At 48.1% G+C, this 24,029-nt stretch overlaps 1 protein-coding gene across 1 annotated transcript; it reads left to right on the top strand.

The window, feature by feature from the left end:
• The first annotated feature begins 2,699 nt into the window (after nt 1-2,699).
• LOC103091834 (pigment epithelium-derived factor) lies at nt 2,700-23,741 on the top strand. The gene is made up of 8 exons (XM_032980372.2): nt 2,700-2,825; nt 7,545-7,571; nt 7,890-8,040; nt 11,616-11,771; nt 12,916-13,119; nt 14,091-14,233; nt 20,207-20,420; nt 22,472-23,741. Exons 1-8 carry the CDS (start codon nt 2,739-2,741, stop codon nt 22,837-22,839), a joined length of 1,350 nt encoding a protein of 449 aa, XP_032836263.2. The 5' UTR covers nt 2,700-2,738; the 3' UTR covers nt 22,840-23,741.
• Nucleotides 23,742-24,029: the final 288 nt, after the last annotated feature.

The raw sequence follows: 24,029 nt of genomic DNA, 5'->3' as shown, positions 1-24,029 counted from the left end.
CCCACTCACACGGCGTAGTTCTGTTCACGCGATCACGTTAAGTTACTATATACAATTCGCGTTGTAAAAAAAAGCTTCCTAATAGATTCATCGCGTTATATATGTCCAATTCGCGGTATGAAAACAACGCGCAGCGTCATAGGAGAACAGACTCAACTTAACTTATCTTGAGCACTTTCGTTAACTTGTTCAGTAACCTCCTCTGGTTCATTTTCACCGGTCGATAGAATGACTGCCATCAGCAAATCTCCCTCTGCCACCCACCCACCCAGTCCCCCATCCACCCACCCAGTCTCCCCCCCACCCACCCTGTCCAACCCACCCACCCTGCCCCCCCCCCACGCGCCCTATCCCCACCCCCACCCTCTTCTCACCCCCCCCACTCTCCCTTCCTCCCACCCTCACTCACCCCACCCAACTCTCCCGTGTATAAAGGCAACGTCCATCCAAGGCCAGGTTCACTCGGGATCAACCTGGTAAGGTCGCCTGTGCTTCATTCTCAAGCTGTGGATCTGGTGGATGCGGGTTTGGCTGTGGTTGTCGTAGCTGTGGGTGTCCCGCGGTGGCTGGAAGATGTTAACACCCTCGCCTATAAACAAGGAGGATGTGGTTCAATTCCAACCCTGACGACTGCTGTGTATTTGGAGTTTGGGTCTCTGTGTGATGAGTCTATGGGTCGCTGTGTGATGAGTCTATGGGTCTCTGTGTGATGAGTCTATGAGTTTCTGTGTGATGAGTCTATGGGTCGCTGTGTGATGAGTCTATGGGTCTCTGTGTGATGAGTCTATGGGTCTCTGTGTGATGAGTCTATGGGTCTCTGTGTGATGAGTCTATGGGTCTCTGTGTGATGAGTCTATGGGTCTCTGTGTGATGAGTCTATGGGTCTCTGTGTGATGAGTCTATGGGTCTCTGTGTGATGAGTCTATGGGTCTCTGTGTGATGAGTCTATGGGTCTGTGTGATGAGTCTATGGGTCTGTGTGGTGAGTCTATGGTTCTCTGTGTGGTGAGTCTATGGGTCTCTGTGTAGTGAGTCTATGGGTCTCTGTGTGGTGAGTCTATGGGTCTCTGTGTGATGAGTCTATTGGTCTCTGTGTGATGAGACTATGGGTCTCTGGGTCTCTGTGTGATGAGTCTATGGGTCTCTGTGAGTGATAGGGTAACGCGAAATGATACACTAACGCAGTGGCACCGTATACATCTTACCGAGTGTGTGTAGTAGTACATTATATCTCGCCAAAATTAATCGTTGCATTATTTGTGGGGAAATAATTTTCACTTAACACGGAATTTTTCAGGAACGCATCTACTGCTAGCGCGTTAAACGAGGAACCCACTCTCTATGCAGCACTTTCACATCATACTATCATACCATTAAATAGGTAATGTATTTTTTTAAACACACTTTTATGAAATATAACCAACTAGTATTGGCAGAACTTCACGACTCCAGAAAGTGGGCCCGAAGCTTTGCCACAACGTAAGGGGGCCGTGGTCAATCACAGCCAACGTGAGCGTGGACAATTAGACCCAATCCGAAACATAACACGTAACAAATAATGTTTAAAAACATATATATATATTTTTTTATGATAGAATCTAGTATTGTCATCGGTGTGACGTAAGTATACCTTGTTTGCAGTCGATACCACATTGGGAAGTGGGTTAACATTGAGTTACAAGATTTGAGGATTCAACGACTATGACAACAACGATGACAACAACAGACAGAGTGAGTTAATACAAAAGCGTGTAAGATAAGTTTTGATGGCTGGATGGCTGGCTGGAGGGACAGACGGACGAGCGGTCATGTTTAAAGAACGTGCGGGCTGCTAGTTTTTATTATTTTTAAAGTTGCAGTCCTACCCACGTGATCTGTATCAGGTGTACCAGTGCCCATCCTGTGATCTTAGTGGAGATCAGCACGACACGTGCATTACGCATTTACGTTGAAACTTGTTTGGCACGCTACGTGGGGAAATGCAACAAACTAAGCACACTAAAAAAAAACTGTTTCTAAAGGAATTCGTTTTCAATGTCGATGATTTTAAATGCATTGCTCCGGTGGCCTCCACCATATCGGATAGAAGAGCGTTCCAGACGGCCGCAGTAGGCGCATCTCAAGGCGCGCGATGCGCTGATCGTCTTCGCTCGATGCTTAGCCAAAAGCCGCCGGCTGCGAGGATGAGCGGGTGTCGTGCGACGCTTTGTGCCCCTTGCCTCCTCATAACAGGACAGCTACAATACCCCCGTCTCTACTCTTTGCTTCTATTCGGTAAAGTCACCACGTAGGTAAACAAAAAATAAAAGGATAAAAAAATCACGACGTTTCGGCCACAACACAAGCGGCCTTCATCAGGTGAAGGGACCCCAGGCTGTCTCGAGGACAGCGCTGGAGTGAAACACGGCCAAGCTCAGACCGTGGACCTTTAAGCTGTGTGAGAGTAATTAAGGTTCTAGATTTAAAGCTTTCGTGACTGCTAGGATCCATACTCTTTGGTTCTATTGGGCCACTTCTGTTGTGGCCGAAACGTCGTGATTTTTTGTTATTGTATTCTCACCTACGTGACTTTACCCAAGAGAACCAAAGAGTAATGTAATTAAGGTGCCTTGACAAAGGAATTGGCACAACAATTTGCATTTCAATAGGCGGACTTAGCATGATGCAAGGTAGGGAGGGGGTCTCCCCGTGTTGCTCTGTAACCCCACGCCCTCCTCTGTTTGTAGAGCGACCGTCAACATGGCTCGCCTCTCCCCTCTCTTCGTCTCACTCCTCGTCACCATTCTCTCCCTGGGATTCGCGGATCATCACGGACACACAAAGCCGGTGAGAGTTCGCGCCGGATGCAATCGTGGGTTTGTGTGGAGCGGTTGTGATCTAACGCGACCGCTTGAGTCTGTGGGTGTCTCTGTGTGGTGAGTCTGTGGGTGTCTCTGTGTGGTGAGTCTGTGGGTGTCTCTGTGTGGTGAGTCTGTGGGTCTCTGTGTGGTGAGTTTGTGGGTGTCTCTGAGTGATGAGTCTGTGGGTCTCTGTGTGGTGAGTCTGTGGGTCTCTGTGTGGTGAGTCTATGGGTCTCTGTGTGGCGAGTCTGTGGGTGTCTCTGTGTGGTGAGTCTGTGGGTGTCTCTGTGTGGTGAGTCTGTGGGTCTCTGTGTGGTGAGTCTATGGGTCTCTGTGTGGTGAGTCTGTGGGTGTCTCTGTGTGGTGAGTCTGTGGGTCTCTGTGTGGTGAGTCTGTGGGTGTCTCTGAGTGATGAGTCTGTGGGTCTCTGTGTGGTGAGTCTGTGGGTCTCTGTGTGGTGAGTCTGTGGGTGTCTCTGTGTGGTGAGTCTGTGGGTGTCTCTGTGTGGTGAGTCTGTGGGTGTCTCTGTGTGGTGAGTCTGTGGGTCTCTGTGTGGTGAGTCTGTGGGTCTCTGTGTGGTGAGTCTGTGGGTGTCTCTGAGTGATGAGTCTGTGGGTCTCTGTGTGGTGAGTCTGTGGGTCTCTGTGTGGTGAGTCTGTGGGTGTCTCTGAGTGATGAGTCTGTGGGTCTCTGTGTGGTGAGTCTGTGGGTCTCTGTGTGGTGAGTCTGTGGGTGTCTCTGTGTGGTGAGTCTATGGGGCTCTCTGTGTGGTGAGTCTGTGGGTGTCTCTGTGTGGTGAGTCTGTGGGTGTCTCTGTGTGGTGAGTCTGTGGGTGTCTCTGTGTGGTGAGTCTGTGGGTGTCTCTGTGTGGTGAGTCTGTGGGTGTCTCTGTGTGGTGAGTCTGTGGGTGTCTCTGTGTGGTGAGTCTGTGGGTCTCTGTGTGGTGAGTCTGTGGGTCTCTGTGTGGTGAGTCTGTGGGTGTCTCTGAGTGATGAGTCTGTGGGTCTCTGTGTGGTGAGTCTGTGGGTCTCTGTGTGGTGAGTCTATGGGTCTCTGTGTGGCGAGTCTGTGGGTCTCTGTGTGGTGAGTCTATGGGTCTCTGTGTGATGAGTCTGTGGGTCTCTGTGTGGTGAGTCTGTGGGTCTCTGTGTGGTGAGTCTGTGGGTGTCTCTGTGTGGTGAGTCTGTGGGTGTCTCTGTGTTGTGGGTCTGTGGGTCTCTGTGTGGTGAGTCTATGGGTCTCTGTGTGGTGAGTCTGTGGGTGTCTCTGTGTGGTGAGTCTGTGGATCTCTGTGTGGTGAGTCTATGGCTCTCTGTGTGGTGAGTCTATGGGTCTCTGTGCGAGTCTGTGGGTCTCTGTGTGAGTCTGTGAGTCTCTGTGTGAGTCTGTGGGTCTCTGTGTGATGAGTCTATGGGTGTCTATGTGAGTCTGTGGGTCTTTGTGTGAGACTGTGGGTCTCTGTGTGAGTCTGTGAGTCTCTGTGTGAGTCTGTGGGTCTCTGTGTGATGAGTCTATGGGTCTCTGTGTGAGTCTGTGAGTCTCTGTGTGAGTCTGTGGGTCTCGCTGTGATGAGTCTATGGCTGTCTATGTGAGTCTATGATATAATCGGAGGTGCAGGATTAGAATTGTAAATGTCGTAGATTTACTCTCCAGCACACCGGTGGGCTAAAGTAGTGAACTAATTGGCGCATTGTTTACGTGACAAACCTTAATGGCTATGTCGGGGTCGTGGAGGGTTTACCACACATTCATACTTACACGATCTAACCCAAAAACCTTTATTATGGATGTAAACACGTATCAATCGGTCGCTCAAACTTTAACATATAGAGGTCCGCAGAGCTTAGGCAATTGTTGCCGTCGGCTCATCACGTGGCTACCCCCCCGCCCGCTCGTCCTGTGGCTCCTTCCTCTTAGCGCCTCTGAGTCGGTCGATCTCTCTCTCTCCGTCTCTACGAGAGTGACGAATACTTTGAGGCTTAAATGGAATTTATTATTTAGCTAACTCGCGAATTTGTGGACATTTAAAAAAAAAATGCGTCTTAAAACCTATTCATACGCTTCCGGCCAATTAAACTTTTGCTTTATTTCGTGAATGGATTCTAAAAAAAAAATTGTATTTATAATGTCGTCATTATTTTATTTTGCTGAGTGTCTGTTGCCGCTGCTGTGTCCTGTGCAGCGGTTTGAGATCCTTGTTTGAAAGCTACAATGTGAATGTAATTATTCTTACAAAACCTGAAACTGATTGCGAAGAATGTATTTATTTTACACGCTTTTATTTCACTCACTCTCTGTCTGTTGTCGTCGTTGTATCTTCAAATCTTGTAACTCAGCTTTAACCCGCTTCCCGATGTGGTATCGACTGCACACTTGGTATACTTATGTCACACCGATGACAATAATAGATTCTATCATAAAAAATAAAAAATAAAAACATAGATTTTAAAATTTTCTTTTATACGCTTTTATTTCACTCACTCTGTTGTCGTTGTATCTTCAAATCTTGTAACTCAATTTTTACCCACTTCCCGATGTGGTATCGACTGCAAACTTGATATACTTACTTCACACCGATGACAATACTAGATTCTATCGTGCAAAATTAAAAAAATATATATATAATTTGTAACACATTATTTGTTACACGTTATGTTTCGGCTTGCGTCTAATTGTCCACGCTCAACTCACGTTGGCTGTCAATCACCACGCGGTCCCCTGGCGTCGTGCCAAAGGCTCCGAGGCCACTCCCTGGAGTTGTGTCCATTACTAGTACGGTACATTCCATTAAAGCGTGATTTTTTTTTTTAAAAAAAGTTTTTTGGAAATATTACTTTTTTTAAAAAAAATCTAAGGCTCACCGAGGTCGTCGTAAATGCGTTCGTGTGGACATTTTTTAGTTTTCCCGTTTCCCTTTCTCTGCCTCCAGATGATCTGTCCACATCTCAGGAAGTATCGTCTATTGCCAACTCTTCCCCTCCCTCCCCCCATCTACTTTCCATAACGCTTCATTTCATTAAACGTCTCAAGCGTGCAAAAATAGTGATTGACATAGCCCGTAAAAGTCTGTTCTCCTATAACGCGTCGTTTTCATCACGCGAATTGGATGTCACACAATGAATCCACAGATAGTCCCCGACTTACGACGGTCCCCGACTTACGATAAATCCGATCTTACGATAGCGACACGACAAAATTGTAAAATATTTTTTTTATTTATTTCGCGTGGCACGCAAACGCGGCAGCGTTACCAGGTACGATGCTGTACGTTGGGATTTCAGGGTTACCACGGTACGATACGTTCAATGCATGCTGAAAGTTTTTTTTAATATATAGCAGATAGGATTGTTTCCTGAAAAAAACACAAGCAATCATATAGGTGGGCTAAGAATTCAACCTTGTTTTTTTTTACTTTACATTTTACTGTACAATACAGCATTGTTATTAATACATACATACAGTATATAGTTTATACAGTACGGTACTGTAAGTTGCTCTGTTTTGCTAAATTATCACCATTCTTTTAGACTCCTGGGTAGGCTAAGGTTCGACTTACGATATTTTCGACTTACGCATCTCCATCGTAAGTAGAGGACTACCCTGTATTAGGGAACACGTTTTTTTTTGTTTTGTTATAACGCGGATGCGAATTGGATGTAACGGCGATCGAGCGGACGGAGCGAGCTCGCGCGAGTAGGAATAAACGATTTGTACGGCTGCCATCGGCGTAAGCAGCAGCATCATCATCATCGCCATCGCACAAGATGGGATGCTGCTGGATGAGTCTCGATGCTACCCACACGCCTCAGTCTTTGCTCGCAGCCTGCGTACGCATCGCACGAGCTATCGGCGACTGTGCTTTCACCACATATTCATTGTTATAACGCAATTTTCCATAACGTGGTGCTCTTCAGGAACGCAACAACCGCGTTGTAGATTATGGATACGGGCTGTATTTGTCAGATTTAATGTTGTTTATGATAGAGGTTTTTTTTTTGGGGGGGGGGGGGACAGATCGCGTGAATGTATAAATGTGTCGTTAAAACCCGACACCACCCGACACAGCCAACTAGTAAGGGTTGTCACGTAAACAGAACGTGGCCAATTCGTCACTAGTATAGCATTAGTATATAGTGTAGTGTAGTGTATAATGTAGTGTATAGTAGTGTAGTGTATAGTGTAGTGTATAGTATAGTGTATAGTGTAGTGTGTAGTGTATAGTGTAGTGTATAGTGTAGTGTATAGTGTAGTATATTAGTACAGCACTAGTGTATAGTGTGTAGTGTATAGTGTAGTGTATAGTGTAGTATACTAGTGTAGTGTATAGTGTAGTGTATAGTGTAGTATATAGTGTAGTGTATAGTGTAGTGTATAGTGTAGTATACTAGTGTAGTGTATAGTGTAGTGTATAGTGTAGTGTATAGTGTGTAGTGTAGTGTATAGTGTAGTGTGTAGTGTAGTATATAGTGTAGTGTATAGTGTAGTATACTAGTACAGCACACCGGTTGTGTGTTGGAGAGCCAAGCCACACCATTTACAATTCTGTTGCATTCTAAATGGCTTGATGTAAATCACGTCGCCCCTTGTGAAAGAGGCAATGCATCACGTGTCGCAACGAGCCGGCGTTTGACCTCTTGGATAAATATGGGATCCTACGACTCGCCTCACGATCCCACTCTTCCCTTTCCCCGCCGCCCCCTCACAGGGCGCCCCTCCCGTCTCGGCGAAGCCGGTAAGAGGTCGCGTCCGGAGCAAACTGCATCATGCCATGAAATTGTGGAGTTAAATTTCACCACCACCAGCAATCGCCATTTTGAGAATCAGATTCACCAACATTAAAAAAAAAACATCACCACCACCATCAATTTTGAATCCATCAGCACCACACTCATAACCATCATCATCATCATCATTTTTTTCAATCATCACCACCATAAATTTTAAACCCATCAGCGCCGCACTCATAACCTTCACCATCACCGCTGCTCCCCGTCCCCCACACACTCACTACGCCTCACGGTCCCCTCTCTCCACGCCCTCACCCTCCCAGGCCATCTCTCCGTTCGTGGTGTCTCGCCTCGCGGGTTCCCAGGGGGACTTCGGCTTCCAATTCTTCCACAAACTTGGCGAGGCCTCACCGGGCCAGAATGTCCTCTTCTCGCCTCTCACCACCTCTGCGGCGCTCATGATGCTCCTGGCCGGTGAGAGGAAGCTCCCCCCGTGAGCTCAGTCCCACCGCTGGATGAATGCCTCCCCGAAGCCGGCGCCGACGCTGACGTTCCGCTTAGCTCCTGCTGCACGAAGCCGTGTCGCCTCGACTCATCTCCATGACGGGCGCGGCTCCTCGCGGTGCCCTTCCTGTTTCTGCTGCAACTCCGTGAGGAGTCTCGACCATTGGCCATGGTTTCTTCTGTCCATGACCAGTGCCGGACGATCCGCGTAGCAGAAGTAGTGGCAAAATGCTGCGAAGGCCGCCGGACTTTCAAGGGCCCCCTTGCTAAATGCTTTCAAGCTTCGATTTGAAGCTTTCGTGACTGCAGGGATTCATGTGCTTGGTTCTTTCGGCAAAAGTCACCGCCGCGTTGAAGGGAAACAATGAAATAATAAAAATATCAACCAATAAAATTCTCACGACGTTTACAAACACACGGAGACAATTTCAACCGAGAAGATGGATTCTGGCTTAGCAATCATCGGAAGGATTTGATAAACCACTTCGGGTCTTAATTGATTGTTCACGCTTACGGTGGCTTTCAGACCACATCCATTATTTTCGTCTCCCCCCCTCCGCTTTTCCGAACATCGATGGACTCGTCCATCTGAATAACTGACAAATCGCTCTCCGTGGTGCTAACGTCAAATAAAACCCGCCACTTTTTTCAAATTTTCTTGCTGTGGTTTTAACACCTGATGATTGCTTGTGTTGCAGTCGAAACGTCGTGAGAATTTTATTGTTTCATATTTTTATTATTTTATTGTTTCCTTTCTACGTGATTTTACCGAAAGAACCAAGAATATGCTTTCATGCTGTCTATTCCGGTTCAGTGATTCTGCACTTGCTCTATTACTATATTACTATACCGCCTTCAACTTTTATGAACGACTGGGGCTTTTAAGGCCAGCGATTTGTCGTATTATCTGGCTGTAGAGCAAATGAAAAAAATACTTTACTATGCAAGTTTAAAATGTATGTGTTTGAATATGGAAGTGCTTTTTTTTTAAATATATATATTTAGGGCTTCTTTATAATATTTTACAGGCCCCGCACGAGCTTCATTGACGTGTCCTGCCCCAAGCCCACTAATTGTTCTTAACAGTGAATATGGTCTCTACGACTTGCGTGATATTTCTACTCTACGAGTTCCAGTTTTCTGTCTCTTTTCCATCAGAATCACTCCACGCTTAATCACAGCTTGTTCCATGTTTCCTTCTCCATGTACACGTTTTAACAGGCAAAGTGCACCGATTGAAAATCTTCCCCCTGTAAAGGCATCGCTCCGTTTCTCACGCTGCATTTCGTTCCGCTTTGCGAAGCAACCGAAGTCGCTCTCAGCCACCGATCTTTGTTCGTAATTTTGATCTTGGTCCACCGGCAAGTTATACGTGGAGTCGTATAAGCAGCGTGCACGTTTCCCAGTTGTATTGCTATGACACGTGCGTTGCCCTTCCAGACTGATGAGATAGCAACCAGACTCGACCCTACACATAAAAATATATATATACATCGCCCCAGTGCTCGGGTATGATGCGGAGAAAAAAGACGCTGCGTTGGGCCCGTGATGACTTCCACAGGATCGAGAGATGTATTTGTGCACTTCCCCAGGGGACCTGCAGGCAGCACGTGTACACTCCACCATAGCAGCAGTGCAGACTCCCACCACAGCACGTGCACACTCCCACCATAGCACGTGCACACTCCCACCACAGCACGTGCACACTCCCACCATAGCAGCACGTGCACACTCCCACCACAGCACGTGCACACTCCCACCATAGCAGCACGTGCACACTCCCACCACAGCACGTGCACACTCCCACCACAGCACGTGCACACTCCACCATAGCAGCACGTGCACACTCCCACCACAGCACGTGCACACTCCCACCACAGCACGTGCACACTCCACTATAGCAACATGTGCACACTCCTGACACCACGTGCACACTCCCACCACAGCACGTGCACACTCCACCATAGCAACATGTGCACACTCCTGACACCACGTGCACACTCCCACCACAGCACGTGCGCACTCCACCATAGCAGCACGTGCACACCACAGCACGTGCACACTGAGACCTCCACTAACGCACAGCATGCCACGTCTTCACGGCCATACGGCGTAAAGGCGTTGCAATCCGGGCACACAAAAGACGTTTATTCGCTTGCGTTTCTCCCCTTGTGATGGGACTTTGTAGGATGAACGTTGAGATTTATATGGGGCACGGGGTGACCAATCAGGTTTCAGTTGGTCTTTAATAAGGTAGGGCACTGCTAAGGGGCTGACCGGTACGTTACTTGACCATCCTGAGCGAGATCATCTTACACTTCACAAATTAGTAAGTTGCACGACCTAGGAAATAGACTTTATTTCTTTCACAATTTTAAACGGAGGGGGGGTCTTATTTCAGTCCTCCTTTAGACATATCGTGCCACACACACTCGAAATTATTGAGTGAACTTGCAATTTATATTTGTAAATGACAAAAACTCCATCGTAACAGAAAAAAAAGGATACAGGCTGGAAAACCAATATTCACAAATGTCAACTATTGTTTCCTTTAGGCAAGTGATAGCGGGGTCCTCATTCGTATGAAGTTAAGTCATCTCTATATACGGGGCTCCCAGTGGAATTCTGTAGGAGTGAATATTGAGACACTACCCTTTTGCCCGTCCAAGGAAGGGCGTATTGCGGTAAATCTGAAACTTGCAAGCGAAAATCAGACCGCGATGTGATATATTCATCGCAACGATTCGTGTGCATTTTGTAAGGCCGCCGTGACACAGACCTATTTCATTTAAAGGTTATAATCCCTTGTACATCACGACGTCCTTTTTACTTCGATGTCTCAACAACAGCGTCACGGAGATCACGTGACGTGAGGGTTCTGCCTTTGTAGTGAGGGTTGTGAGTTGACGCTGAGGAGGAGGGAAGAGGCGCCTCGCACCCCCCCCCCCCCCCCATGTGGAGTGACGTCAGCCACTAATTATTATTAATGGCGGGGGGGTGTCCATTTGGAGGACGTCACCTATTCATGATAATTATTCATGACGGAGGCTGTTCGATGTGGAGTAACGTCACCCGCTCATGATTATTAATGAGGGGGGGGGGACGTAACCTGCTAATGATTATTAATGAGGGGGGGCTGGTCGGCGTGGAGTGACGTCACGCGCGGGACACACGGACATTCTTGGCTCATTATATTAGTAAATTGCACCGATGGGTCCTAGTGAAGATGCTTTCTGCTGACAGCTCTGTGTTTATTTCACTGCCTGCTGGGAGGCCACATTTTCTCAGCTCCATGGGTCAGGGGTTCTAAAGTACGACAATGGCCACGCATTAAGTTATTTTGAGCTGGTGGTCTGGACAAGGCCGGGTGCCTCTGGACATGCAACGTGCATCTTTGCGCGTGCTGCTAAATGAACTCATGCTGGTTTAATTGTTTTGGCTCACATTTAATTTGAGCCCCCACTCTGCAACCACCGTTATTGTGAAACTAATCCCCGAACTCTCTCCTTTTTCCCGCCTCGTGCTGCTCTCTCTGAGCTTCTTAGGCTCGGGCGATAAGACAGAGACCCAGCTCACCAACGCCCTGCGTCTCCAATTCCTCCGTGACCCGAATCCTCAGGCCTCTTTCCAAGCCCTGGTCTCCAAACTGCACCATGGCCGTGACAGCACCAACATCGCTGCCCGCATCTTCACCGCCAAACGTCAGTGATGATGTGGGAATCGCTTACAAAGTCCGGGAGGTTCGGGAGTCAGAAACGCAGCTGCCACCACTGAGATATTGGGTTAGAATCTGTGGATTCAGCCCCCTGTGACTAAACTGGGTTCTCGAGCTTAAGGAGTTGAAGGTCACAGCCTAGTCTCCAATGTCTCGCATAGATATGATGCTCACAAATGACGAGAAGGGTGAGTGACTGCTGTAATTAATTTAGAAACATTTTTTCTAAAAAGGGCTTAGAGAGCTCAGATGTAGCACAAGTGTAATGGAGTCCGTCCTTGCAAAGCCAAACATCTTGGAAACGAAATCTTTACCATTTGTCTCTTTTGAACTTCGGCTATGAATGTTTATTTTCCCCTGAATCTAACATTCGTCTAAATATTTTTTTGTGAAGGGGGTGAAGAGTTAAGCCTCTAGAAAGAACCACTAGAAAGCAGGAGCCTTCTTCTGATTACTCTTATATTATATTCTTAGTTTTTTCGGTAAAGTCACGTTGAAGAGAAACAACAAAATAACAAAATATATATAAAACAAAACTGAGATATTGGGTTAGGTAAAGTCACGTTGAAGAGAAACAACAAAATAACAAAATATATATAAAACAATATATATTTTGTTATTTTGTTGTTTCTCTTCAACGTGACTTTACCGAAAAAACTAAGAATATGAATTACTGCAGTCACGAAAGCTTTAAATCAAAATTTACTCTTATATTATTTGGCCATTGTTGAATCCACTGCTACATGAGTCCTCCCAATACAGTGTTGGCCCCATGGGGGATTGCTGGATCATTAACACTTCACCATTCAGGCAAGTTCAGATATCACTCACAACTGATGCTAGCCATGACAGGGATTAAAACTCAACTCGCAGGGTTCGTAACACAGTGCACTAACCATTGTGCTAAAGCTCTCCACTGACCTTGTGTGTATCATGTAAGACAAGTGAAGATTTATAATGGCTCAGAGATAATGGCAGTGCCTCATGAAATCAGAACGAGATCTAATTTCTTCTCGTCCAGAGTTTTAATCAAAGTTCATCCAGAACGTGGGCACTCACTTGACGGGTTTTTATTTGCCTTGTTGCTGTTGTTGTTGTTGTTGTTTCTTAATCAAAATGTTGCCCACCAGATGCCACAATAAAGCAGCAATTCCTCGACGCGGTGGAGAAGTACTACAAAGCCAAACCGCAGAAATTGATCGGGAACATGAAGGAAGACGTGGCACTGATAAATAAGTGGGTGGCCGAAAAGACGGAAGGACACATCCCAGACTTCGTCAAAGAGCTTCCCGAAGAACTGCAGCTCTTTATCGTGAGCGCCATTTTCTTCAAGGGTAAGGCAGACCGAGGAGCAAAATGGCCGCCTTGGATATCATTAAACCACGAGCACAGCCTGAGATGACAAAATGGCCGCCTTGGCTATCATAACCCACGAGCACAGCCTGAAGTGACAAAATGGCCGCCTTGGCTATCATTAAACCACGAGCACAGCCCGAGATGACAAAATGGCCGCCTTGGCTATCATAAACCATGATCACAGCCTGAGATGACAAAATGGCCGCCTTGGCTATCATTAAACCACGAGCACACCCCGAGATGACAAAATGGCCGCCTTGGCTATCATTAAACCACGAGCACAGCCTGAGATGACAAAATGGCCGCCTTGGCTATCATAACCCACGAGCACAGCCTGAGATGACAAGACACACACACACACACATGCACGCACGCAAGACAAAGATCCCCCGTATAGCCTTGACAGATTGTGGGGGAAAGTGTTGTTAGCGTGCACCAATCAAAGCCGGCACAGCACACGAGGGGGTGGGTGGACAGCAACATGCCCTTTGTCTCTCAAGTGTCCACTTCCACACATCGCACCAGGTACTCATTTGAAGCTGAGTCGGGAGGCCCAAAACCCATTGAGATAATCGTCACTGGTTTTGGTCGTGAGCGGGAATTGAACTTGGATTTCTCACCATTGCACTATGGCTCCCCACAAACAGACACACACACACACACGGTGGAATACACACACACACACATGCACGAGGCTGACTCATTAAATGTCGAGGAGGATCGCTCCACTGAACAAAATAGTACCGCAGTTCAGTTTGCCAGTGCGAATTCGCGTTTTAAGTCAATGTTAAAAATATATATCTCTAATGGAAGCTGGTTCGTAAATGCAGACGATCGTAAGTTGGGTGTTTGTAAGTCGAGGCCTGTCTGTATACGTAACTCCGAAGACTGACCTGGTCCCCCCCCCCCTCGACCCCACCCCCCTTTACCACTCTCTTAATCTGGACAGGAAAGTGGCTGAAACCCTTCCAGGTTGAGTCTACGAGTCCAAGGCCGTTCCACCTGAGCCCAAGCAATGAGACGCAGGTCCCCACCATGTTTGCCAGTGGTTACCCCATAAAGAAGGGGAGACACCCCAGCCTGCCAGTCACGGTCTGAGATACTCGCAAACACACGCACATACGCGCACACACGCACACGCGCACATTACGCTTTGAAATGTACAGATTACTTTTCAAGTGGGGGTGCCGTTCCGTCCCACGTTACACTTGCATTGTAGTGAGTAGTCAGTCCGTCCCACGCTAGACTTGCATTATAGTGAGTAATCAGTCCGTCCCACGTTACACTTGCATTATAGTGAGTAATCAGTCCATCCCACGTTAGACTTGCATTATAGTGAGTAGTCAGTCCGTCCCACATTAGACTTGCATTGTAGTGAGTAGTCAGTCTGTCCCACGTTACACTTGCATTATAGTGAGTAATCAGTCCATCCCACGTTAGACTTGCATTATAGTGAGTAGTTAGTCCGTCCCATGCTAGACTTGCATTGTAGTGAGTAGTTAGTCCGTCCCACGCTAGACTTGCATTGTAGTGAGTAGTTAGTCCGTCCCACGCTAGACTTGCATTGTAGTGAGTAGTCAGTCCGTCCCACGCTAGACTTGCATTGTAGTGAGTAGTCAGTCCGTCCCACGCTAGACTTGCATTGCAGTGGGTAGTCAGTCCGTCCCACGCTAGACTTGCATTGTAGTGAGTAGTCAGTCCGTCCCACGTTACACTTGCATTGTAGTGAGTAGTTAGTCCGTCCCATGCTAGCGAGTACTCAGTCTGTCACGTGCTATACTCACGCGGAACGACAAACGTTCCATCGACAGCAAAAACCGCGTTCAAGGGAAAACGCGTCTTGTGAATGCCACGCGTTAAGGGGGGATTTTCCTTCTAGAATTTTCCTGGGATAAGGAAGCGTAATTACTATCATAAAAACTTAGACGAAGTGAGACTTCCTGGCTGAACAAGTGCAGTAAGAATAGCCTTGAACAAACTGCTTGGGCAAGTACTGTTAATGAGCACCTATGAAGGCCGGCATGGTTTGCGGCATTGTTTACACACTGCACCAGATACTCATTTGAGGCTGGGTGGAGGCCCAGGACCTCTTCATGTACTCGTCAATGGTATTGGCAGCAGTGAGCGGGAATTTAACTTCGGTCGGCGGGTTTCTAGCACGGCAAAGCGCTAACCGCCACGCTACTGCTCCCATAACCCACCACCACTCACGACACAATCACCAACATAACTCACCCAACCACCAGCATACCATCTACATTCTACAACCTACGCAACCACCATCACCGCAAACAACAATCGACTACCGCTCCCCACAACTACAACTCACTGTCACTCCCCACAACTACAACTCACTACCACTCCCCACAACTACAACTCACTACCACTCCCCACAACCACAACTCACTACCACTCCCCACAACTCCCACTCACTACCACTCCCCACAACTACAACTCACTACCACTCCCCACAACTACAACTCACTACCACTCCCCACAACTACAACTCACTACCACTCCCCACAACTACAACCCACTACCACTCCCCACAACTACAACTCACTACCACTCCCCACAACTACAACTCACTACCACTCCCCACAACTACAACTCACTACCACTCCCCACAACTACAACTCACTACCACTCCCCACAACTACAACCCACTACCACTCTCCACAACTACAACTCACTACCACTCCCCACAACTCCCACTCACTACCACTCCCCACAACTACAACTCACTACCACTCCACACAACTACAACTCACTACCACTCCCCACAACTACAACTCACTACCACTCGCCACAACTACAACTCACTGTCACTCCCCACAACTACAACCCACTACCACTCTCCACAACTACAACTCACTACCACTCCCCACAACTACAACTCACTGCCACTCCCCACAACTACAACCCACTACCACTCCCCACAACTACAACCCACTACCACTCCCCACAACTACAACTCACTACCACTCCCCACAACTACAACCCACTACCACTCCCCACAACTACAACTCACTACCACTCCACACAACTACAACTCACTACCACTCCCCACAACTACAACTCACTACCACTCCCCACAACTACAACTCACTACCACTCCCCACAACTACAACTCACTATCACTCCCCACAACTACAACTCACTACCACTCCCCACAACTACAACTCACTACCACTCCCCACAACTACAACTCACTACCACTCCCCACAACTACAACCCACTATCACTCCCCACAACTACAACTCACTACCACTCCCCACAACTACAACTCACTACCACTCCCCACAACTACAACTCACTACCGCTCCCCACAACTACAACTCACTACCACTCCCCACAACCACAACTCACTACCGCTCACCACAACTACAACTCACTACCACTCCCCACAACTACAACTCACTACCACTCCCCACAACTACAACTCACTACCACTCGCCACAACTACAACTCACTACCACTCCCCACAACTACAACTCACTACCACTCCCCACAACTACAACTCACTACCACTCCCCACAACTACAACTCACTACCACTCCCCACAACTACAACTCACTACCACTCCCCACAACTACAACTCACTACCACTCTCCACAACTACAACTCACTACCACTCCCCACAACTACAACTCACTACCACTCTCCACAACTACAACTCACTATCACTCCCCACAACCACAACTCACTACCACTCCCCACAACTACAACTCACTACCACTCCCCACAACTACAACTCACTACCACTCCCCACAACTACAACTCACTACCACTCCCCACAACTACAACTCACTACCACTCCCCACAACTACAACCCACTACCACTCCCCACAACTACAACTCACTGTCGCTCCCCACAACTACAACTCACTATCACTCCCCACAACTACAACTCACTACCACTCCCCACAACTACAACTCACTACCGCTCCCCACAACTACAACTCACTACCACTCGCCACAACTACAACTCACTACCACTCTCCACAACTACAACCCACTACCACTCCCCACAACTACAACTCACTACCACTCCCCACAACGACAACTCACTACCACTCCCCACACATACAACTCACTACCACTCCCCACAACTACAACTCACTACCACTCCCCACAACTACAACTCACTACCACTCCCCACAACTACAACTCACTACCACTCTCCACAATTACAACTCACTACCACTCCCCACACATACAACTCACTACCACTCCCCACAACTACAACTCACTACCACTCCCCCCAACTGCAACTCACTACCACTCCCCACAACTACAACTCACTACCACTCCCCACAAAGACAACTCACTACCACTCCCCACAACTACAACTCACTATCGCTGCCCACAACCACAACTCACTACCACTCCACACAACTACAACTCACTACCGCTCCCCACAACTACAACTCACTACCGCTCCCCACAACTACAACTCACTACCACTCCCCACAACTACAACTCACTACCACTCTCCACAACTACAACTCACTACCACTCTCCACAACTACAACTCACTACCACTCCCCACAACTACAACTCACTACCACTCCCCCCAACTGCAACTCACTACCACTCCCCACAACTACAACTCACTACCACTCCACACAACTACAACTCACTACCACTCCCCACAACTACAACTCACTATCACTCCCCACAACTGCAACTCACTACCACTCCCCACAACTACAACCCACTACCACTCCCCACAACTACAACTCACTACCACTCCCCACAACCACAACTCACTACCACTCTCCACAACTACAACTCACTACCACTCCACACAACTACAACTCACTATCACTCCCCACAACTACAACTCACTACCACTCCCCACAACTACAACTCACTACCACTCCCCACAACTACAACTCACTACCACTCTCCACAACCACAACTCACTACCACTCCCCACAACTACAACTCACTACCACTCCCCACAACTACAACTCACTACCACTCCCCACAACTACAACTCACTACTGCTTCCCACAACTACAACTCACTACCACTCCCCACAACTACAACTCACTACCACTCTCCACAACTACAACTCACTACCACTCTCCACAACTACAACTCACTACCACTCCCCACAACTACAACTCACTACCACTCCACACAACTACAACTCACTATCACTCCCCACAACTACAACTCACTATCACTCCACACAACTACAACTCACTACCACTCCCCACAACTACAACTCACTATCACTCCCCACAACTACAACCCACTACCACTCCCCACAACTACAACTCACTACCACTCCACACAACTACAACTCACTATCACTCCACACAACTACAACTCACTACCACTCCCCACAACTACAACTCACTATCACTCCCCACAACTACAACTCACTATCACTCCACACAACTACAACTCACTATCACTCCACACAACTACAACTCACTACCACTCTCCACAACTACAACTCACTACCACTCCCCACAACTGCAACCCACTACCACTCCACACAACTACAACTCACTATCACTCCCCACAACTGCAACCCACTACCACTCCACACAACTACAACTCACTATCACTCCCCACAACTACAACTCACTACCACTCTCCACAACTACAACTCACTATCACTCCCCACAACTACAACCCACTACCACTCCCCACAACTACAACTCACTATCACTCCCCACAACTACAACTCACTATCGCTCCCCACAACTACAACTCACTATCACTCCCCACAACTAAAACTCACTACCACTCCCCACAACGACAACTCACTATCACTCCCCACAACTACAACTCACTACCACTCCCCACAACTACAACTCACTACCACTCGCCACAACTACAACTCACTACCACTCTCCACAACTACAACCCACTACCACTCCCCACAACTACAACTCACTACCACTCCACACAACTACAACTCACTACCACTCCCCACAACTACAATTCACTACCACTCCCCACAGTGACAACCCACTACCGCTCCCCACAACCACAACTCACTACCACTCCACACAACTACAACTCACTACCACTCCCCACAACTACAACTCCCTATCACTCCCCACAACTACAACTCACTACCACTCCCCACAACTACAACTCACTACCACTCCCCACAACGACAACTCACTACCACTCCCCACAACTACAACCCACTACCGCTCCCCACAACCACAACTCACTACCACTCTCCACAACTACAACTCACTACCACTCCACACAACTACAACTCATTGTCACTCCACACAACTACAATTCACTACCACTCCCCACAGCGACAACTCACTACCGCTCCCCACAACTACAACTCACTACTACTCCCCACAACTACAACTCACTATCACTCCCCACAACTACAACTCACTATCGCTGCCCACAACCACAACTCACTACCACTCCACACAACTACAACTCACTACCACTCCCCACAACTACAACCCACTACCGCTCCCCACAACCACAACTCACTACCACTCCACACAACTACAACTCACTACCACTCCCCACAACTACAACTCACTACCACTCTCCACAACTACAACTCACTACCACTCCCCACAACTACAACTCACTACCGCTCCCCACAACTACAACTCACTACCGCTCTCCACAACTACAACTCACTACCACTCCCCACAACCACAACTCACTACCACTCCCCACAACTCCCACTCACTACCACTCTCCACAACTACAACTCACTACCACTCTCCACAACTACAACTCACTACCACTCTCCACAACTACAACTCACTACCGCTTCCCACAACTACAACTCACTACCACTCCCCACAACTACAACTCACTACCACTCCCCACAACTACAACTCACTACCGCTTCCCACAACTACAACTCACTACCACTCTCCACAACTACAACTCACTACCACTCCCCACAACTACAACTCACTATCACTCCCCACAACTACAACTCACTATCACTCCCCACAAACGCACGTATATATACGCACACGCACACGAACAGAAGCGATCTTTTCAACGTCTCACCGGCGATTCTGATCCCCCCCACCCCAAACCCCGCAGGTCGCCCAAATTCAGTTCCAGGGCAACACGAGTCTGCTTCTGTTCGTCCCTGACGCGGTGAGCACCAATCTGTCCGCGTTGGAGTCGTCGCTCTCCTCCCAGCTCGTGACCACGCTGGTGGAGGAGACGCTCGTGCAGAAGAAGATCGACCTGTATCTGCCCCTCATCTCCTTGGACGTCGAGAGCAACCTCGAGCAGACGCTGACGGACATCGGTGAGGTCCTGGGTTTGAGACTTTTTCCAAACCTGAATCTGGGCGGTTTTCTTTTTTGCAGCCTCTGCCAAAATCGCAAACTGTTCACGCAAAACTCTGATCCATCCTTGCAAGCGGCACCTTTTAGCGAATCGCCGAACACAGACCGGTCAACCACGTCCCGCGCTTTCAGATGCGCAGCTTCTGCGGCCGTCTGGAGCGCTCTTCCTCATGGCATTAGGAAGCCACTGGAGCCGTGCACTTTTCAATCATCTGCATTTAAATCTCATTTCTTTAGAACTGCTTTTTCATGTTTTCTTTGTTGTCCTTCTCCCCGCACCTCCAATTGGCACGGTTGGCTACGTTCGGTGCGAAAGAAGCTCGGTGTGCATACATACGTTGCTATGAGTAATATCAATTGAGACATTTTTAGTTGAATATCTCAGTATTGATCTTCTTTGGTTCTTTCGGTAAAGTCACGTAGAATGAGAATAAAATAATAAATTGATCAAATAAAATAACACAATAAAATTCTCACGACGTTTCGGCCACAACACAAGCGGCCTTCATCAGGTGAAGGGACGAGACTGTCTGGAGGGCAGCGCTTTTGTTCGCTCCAGCGCTGTCCTCCAGACAGTCTCGTCCCTTCACCTGATGAAGGCCGCTTGTGTTGTGGCCGAAACGTCGTGAAGATTTAATTGCGTTATTTTATTTGATCAATTTATTATTTTATTATCATTCTACGTGGTGACTTTACCGAAAGAACCAAAGAAGATGAATCCTTGCAGTCACGAAAGCTTTAAATCGAAATTTTCTCAGTATTGGTCCCACGATATTTTGTTTGAACGATATGTTCACGGTATTACGCGGCCGCCAACTTCGGCCAATCGGAGCGCTCCTAAGTGGACTCAGCATGACCTCCATCTCTTCCCGTGGAGGTCACTGTGTGGGTTTCTCTGCGGGTCCCTCCGGGTTTTCCCCTCCACATTTAGAATCAACGTCACGCGTTTAGAATTACGACGACGACGATGATGATGATGATGAGCCACTGCTATCATTTGTGATGGCCAGAGTCGCTTCTGAAACAAAGCTAAAAAGCAGCTCCGTGGGGGCATGACACCCTGGTAACATGGAAAATGGTTTAGTTTTAGTTTGTTCTCGGCAAAGGCAGAGTTTGACTTCAATATTTGGGGGTGCAGGCAGGGGGTTCGCTTTGTCCCCTTACATTAAGGATCGCGGGTGCATATAATCTACTTATAATCTTAATTGTAAACTACTGAAAATCAATGTTTATAGGTGTCCCGTTTGGGAATGGAGTGGGGGTGGCGTTGCCCCCCCCCCCCCGCCGTGCCTCCCATTCTCAAACAAACTTTGCCCATGAGTTTAGGGCCACAGAGCTGAGTTCATCGTTGTTGCCAGTTCTGCTTCTGACTGCTTCCCACCTATCTGTGGTTTTCCCGCTCCTATGAATCATTCGGTGTCTCCCTCTCTCTCTCTCTCTTGAGAGTGAACGAAAAAGAAAAAAACTCGAGCTCGATACAAATGCGTGCGCTTAATTATTGAATTATGATGAATCTATATTTTCCGATGGTAACTTTCCACACTCTCCCTAAGTCTTAAGTCGTACTAGTCGCATTGCTTCGGGTGCCATCAATTTGTTTGCTTGCTTAATTTAGTGCCTTATAAGGGAAAGGTGTTGTTGAGATTAAAACCTCACGACGACGACTACGACGATGTTGATGGTGGAGATGATGATGATGATGTTGATGTTGGACCCTCAATTGTTTACTTAAAACTTCTGTCCCCTTTTCCGGTCTTTACGAATCTGTCTTCACTCATGAGATCTCAAACGCTCTTGCAAAGGACGCCGTTTGAGCGAAGACACGCCCGTAACGAACTGAATAAAGGGGGGAAGATAGGGGATAAGCAGGCGAGGGGAAAACGTTAGACAAAGACCGGAGGTGTAGAGGATGATGATGATGATGATGAAAATGGATCCTAAATTTTTCCCTGAAAGCTTCTGACCCCTCTCTGTGTGCCTCCTCCCTCCCTCCCACCCACCCATGACCCAGGTCTTGGAGATCTCTTCAAGACTCCGGACCTCAGCAAGATCTCGGACATTCCTCTCCGTGTCTCCAAGGTCATCCACCGTGCCACCATGACCCTCAACGAGGAGGGAGTCAAGGCCACGGCCGCCACGGGGATCATGATCAGCCTCATGTCCGTGCAGCATTCCGAGGAGCTGAAGGTGGACAGACCGTTCGTCTTCCTCATCAGAGACGACGAGACGGGCGCTCTGCTCTTTGTCGGCAGGGTCACGAGCCCCCCTCCCGTGCCCGAGAAGAAGAAGAAGGAGAAACACGGGGATAGCTCCTCATCCGAGGAGCATGGCGGGGAGGGAAAGCACGGCAAGAAGGATGGAAAGAAGCATCACCATTAGAAAGTGAGAAGTAATTGCAGTCAGACCGGATAATTTTTTTCTCCGTGTGTTTCGATCAGCACGGTTTCTCCGCTCACTGCCGAGACATCACGTCCGGCTCGTAATTGAGTCTGTTTTGGATTGGCCTCGTTCTCGCCGCATTTGTTTAAGTCACCTCCCCAACTCAAACGCAAATCAGACGGTGAACAAACCGCACGCTCCTGATGATTGGAATGGTTCGCGCTATCTACATCACGCCGGGCATGTTTTTTGTTACCGATCATCGGGCTCATGCGGGCAAGCACCCTCATTTATATTCGAGCGCGGGAGGACTGGTCAAGGTAGAATAATGGGACTGTGGTAGTTCGCGAGCACTTGCATTTAAGAAACCCTGTCGCCGTGGTCGCAAACTGATGTCGAAAATGTCATGTGGTGGTGTCCTTGCATTTTTAAGCTAACACCGAGATGCGCGTGTCTGCTGACAAGTCCACCGAGGCGCTGTCTCACCGGGAGCAATAAAAACTAGCCCTACTTGTTCCCTTGCTTGCGTGTGGAGCTGGAGGGGATCCTGAACGATCCAGGGTGTGCCACGGTGGCTCATGTTGTCAATTACCTCGCCTGGTATGCAGGAGGTCGCGGGGTTCCACGCAGACTCTGATGACTGCTCTCTCTATGTTTGGAGTTCTCTCTCAACGTGGTCGCGTGGATTTTTCTCGTGGGGACTCCGGCTTACCCTCCAAATTGAGAAAAGTGTTGCTCTTTTTTTGGGAGTATTTGGCTGCGATACATTTCCTTCCACATGATGCGCCACTTCGTTGGGTTACCATTTGTGATTGCCAGGTCACTTCTGAAAAAGAGCTATACAGTTCAGAGGGCCTCACCTGGTAACATAACGATTGTAATAAATACATTTTCGAAACTTGCTCCATTGTTGAGATTGCTATGCGGGGCATTGGAATCAATAACCAACGGATTCCCAGAGACGTCGGGAAACAATTCGACAAGACAGTGAATGAATACACAGCCCACCCAGCCCAACCAGCCCACACAACGTGTACCCATCCACAACCCACCAAATGACAATGATCCCCCCAAATAGCCTGAACAGACTGTTGGGATAGGAGCTGTTAGCAAGGCCGACACGACCTGCAGCGCCACATTAACTACGCAACTGCAATGACAATAGTTTTAAAGCGATTTGAAGCATGTTT

This window comes from Petromyzon marinus, chromosome 66, assembly GCF_048934315.1.
Source record: "Petromyzon marinus isolate PM22_M1 ecotype Great Lakes invasive population chromosome 66, UKy_Petmar_22M1.pri1.0, whole genome shotgun sequence".
NCBI classification, from domain to species: Eukaryota; Metazoa; Chordata; class Hyperoartia; order Petromyzontiformes; family Petromyzontidae; genus Petromyzon; species Petromyzon marinus.
Note: the sequence above shows the minus strand (reverse complement) of the source record. Positions and strands in the feature narration are given on the sequence as shown.

What these genes read in the sequence shown, in the direction of transcription:
- LOC103091834 (XM_032980372.2), top strand. Translation starts at nt 2,739, where the DNA reads ATGGCTCGCCTCTCCCCTCTCTTCGTCTCACTCCTCGTCACCATTCTC. An exon ending in CTCCCGTCTCGGCGAAGCCG is followed by an intron (nt 7,572 to 7,889) that starts GTAAGAGGTCGC and finishes TCACCCTCCCAG; the next exon opens with GCCATCTCTCCGTTCGTGGT. An exon ending in GCTCATGATGCTCCTGGCCG is followed by an intron (nt 8,041 to 11,615) that starts GTGAGAGGAAGC and finishes TGAGCTTCTTAG; the next exon opens with GCTCGGGCGATAAGACAGAG.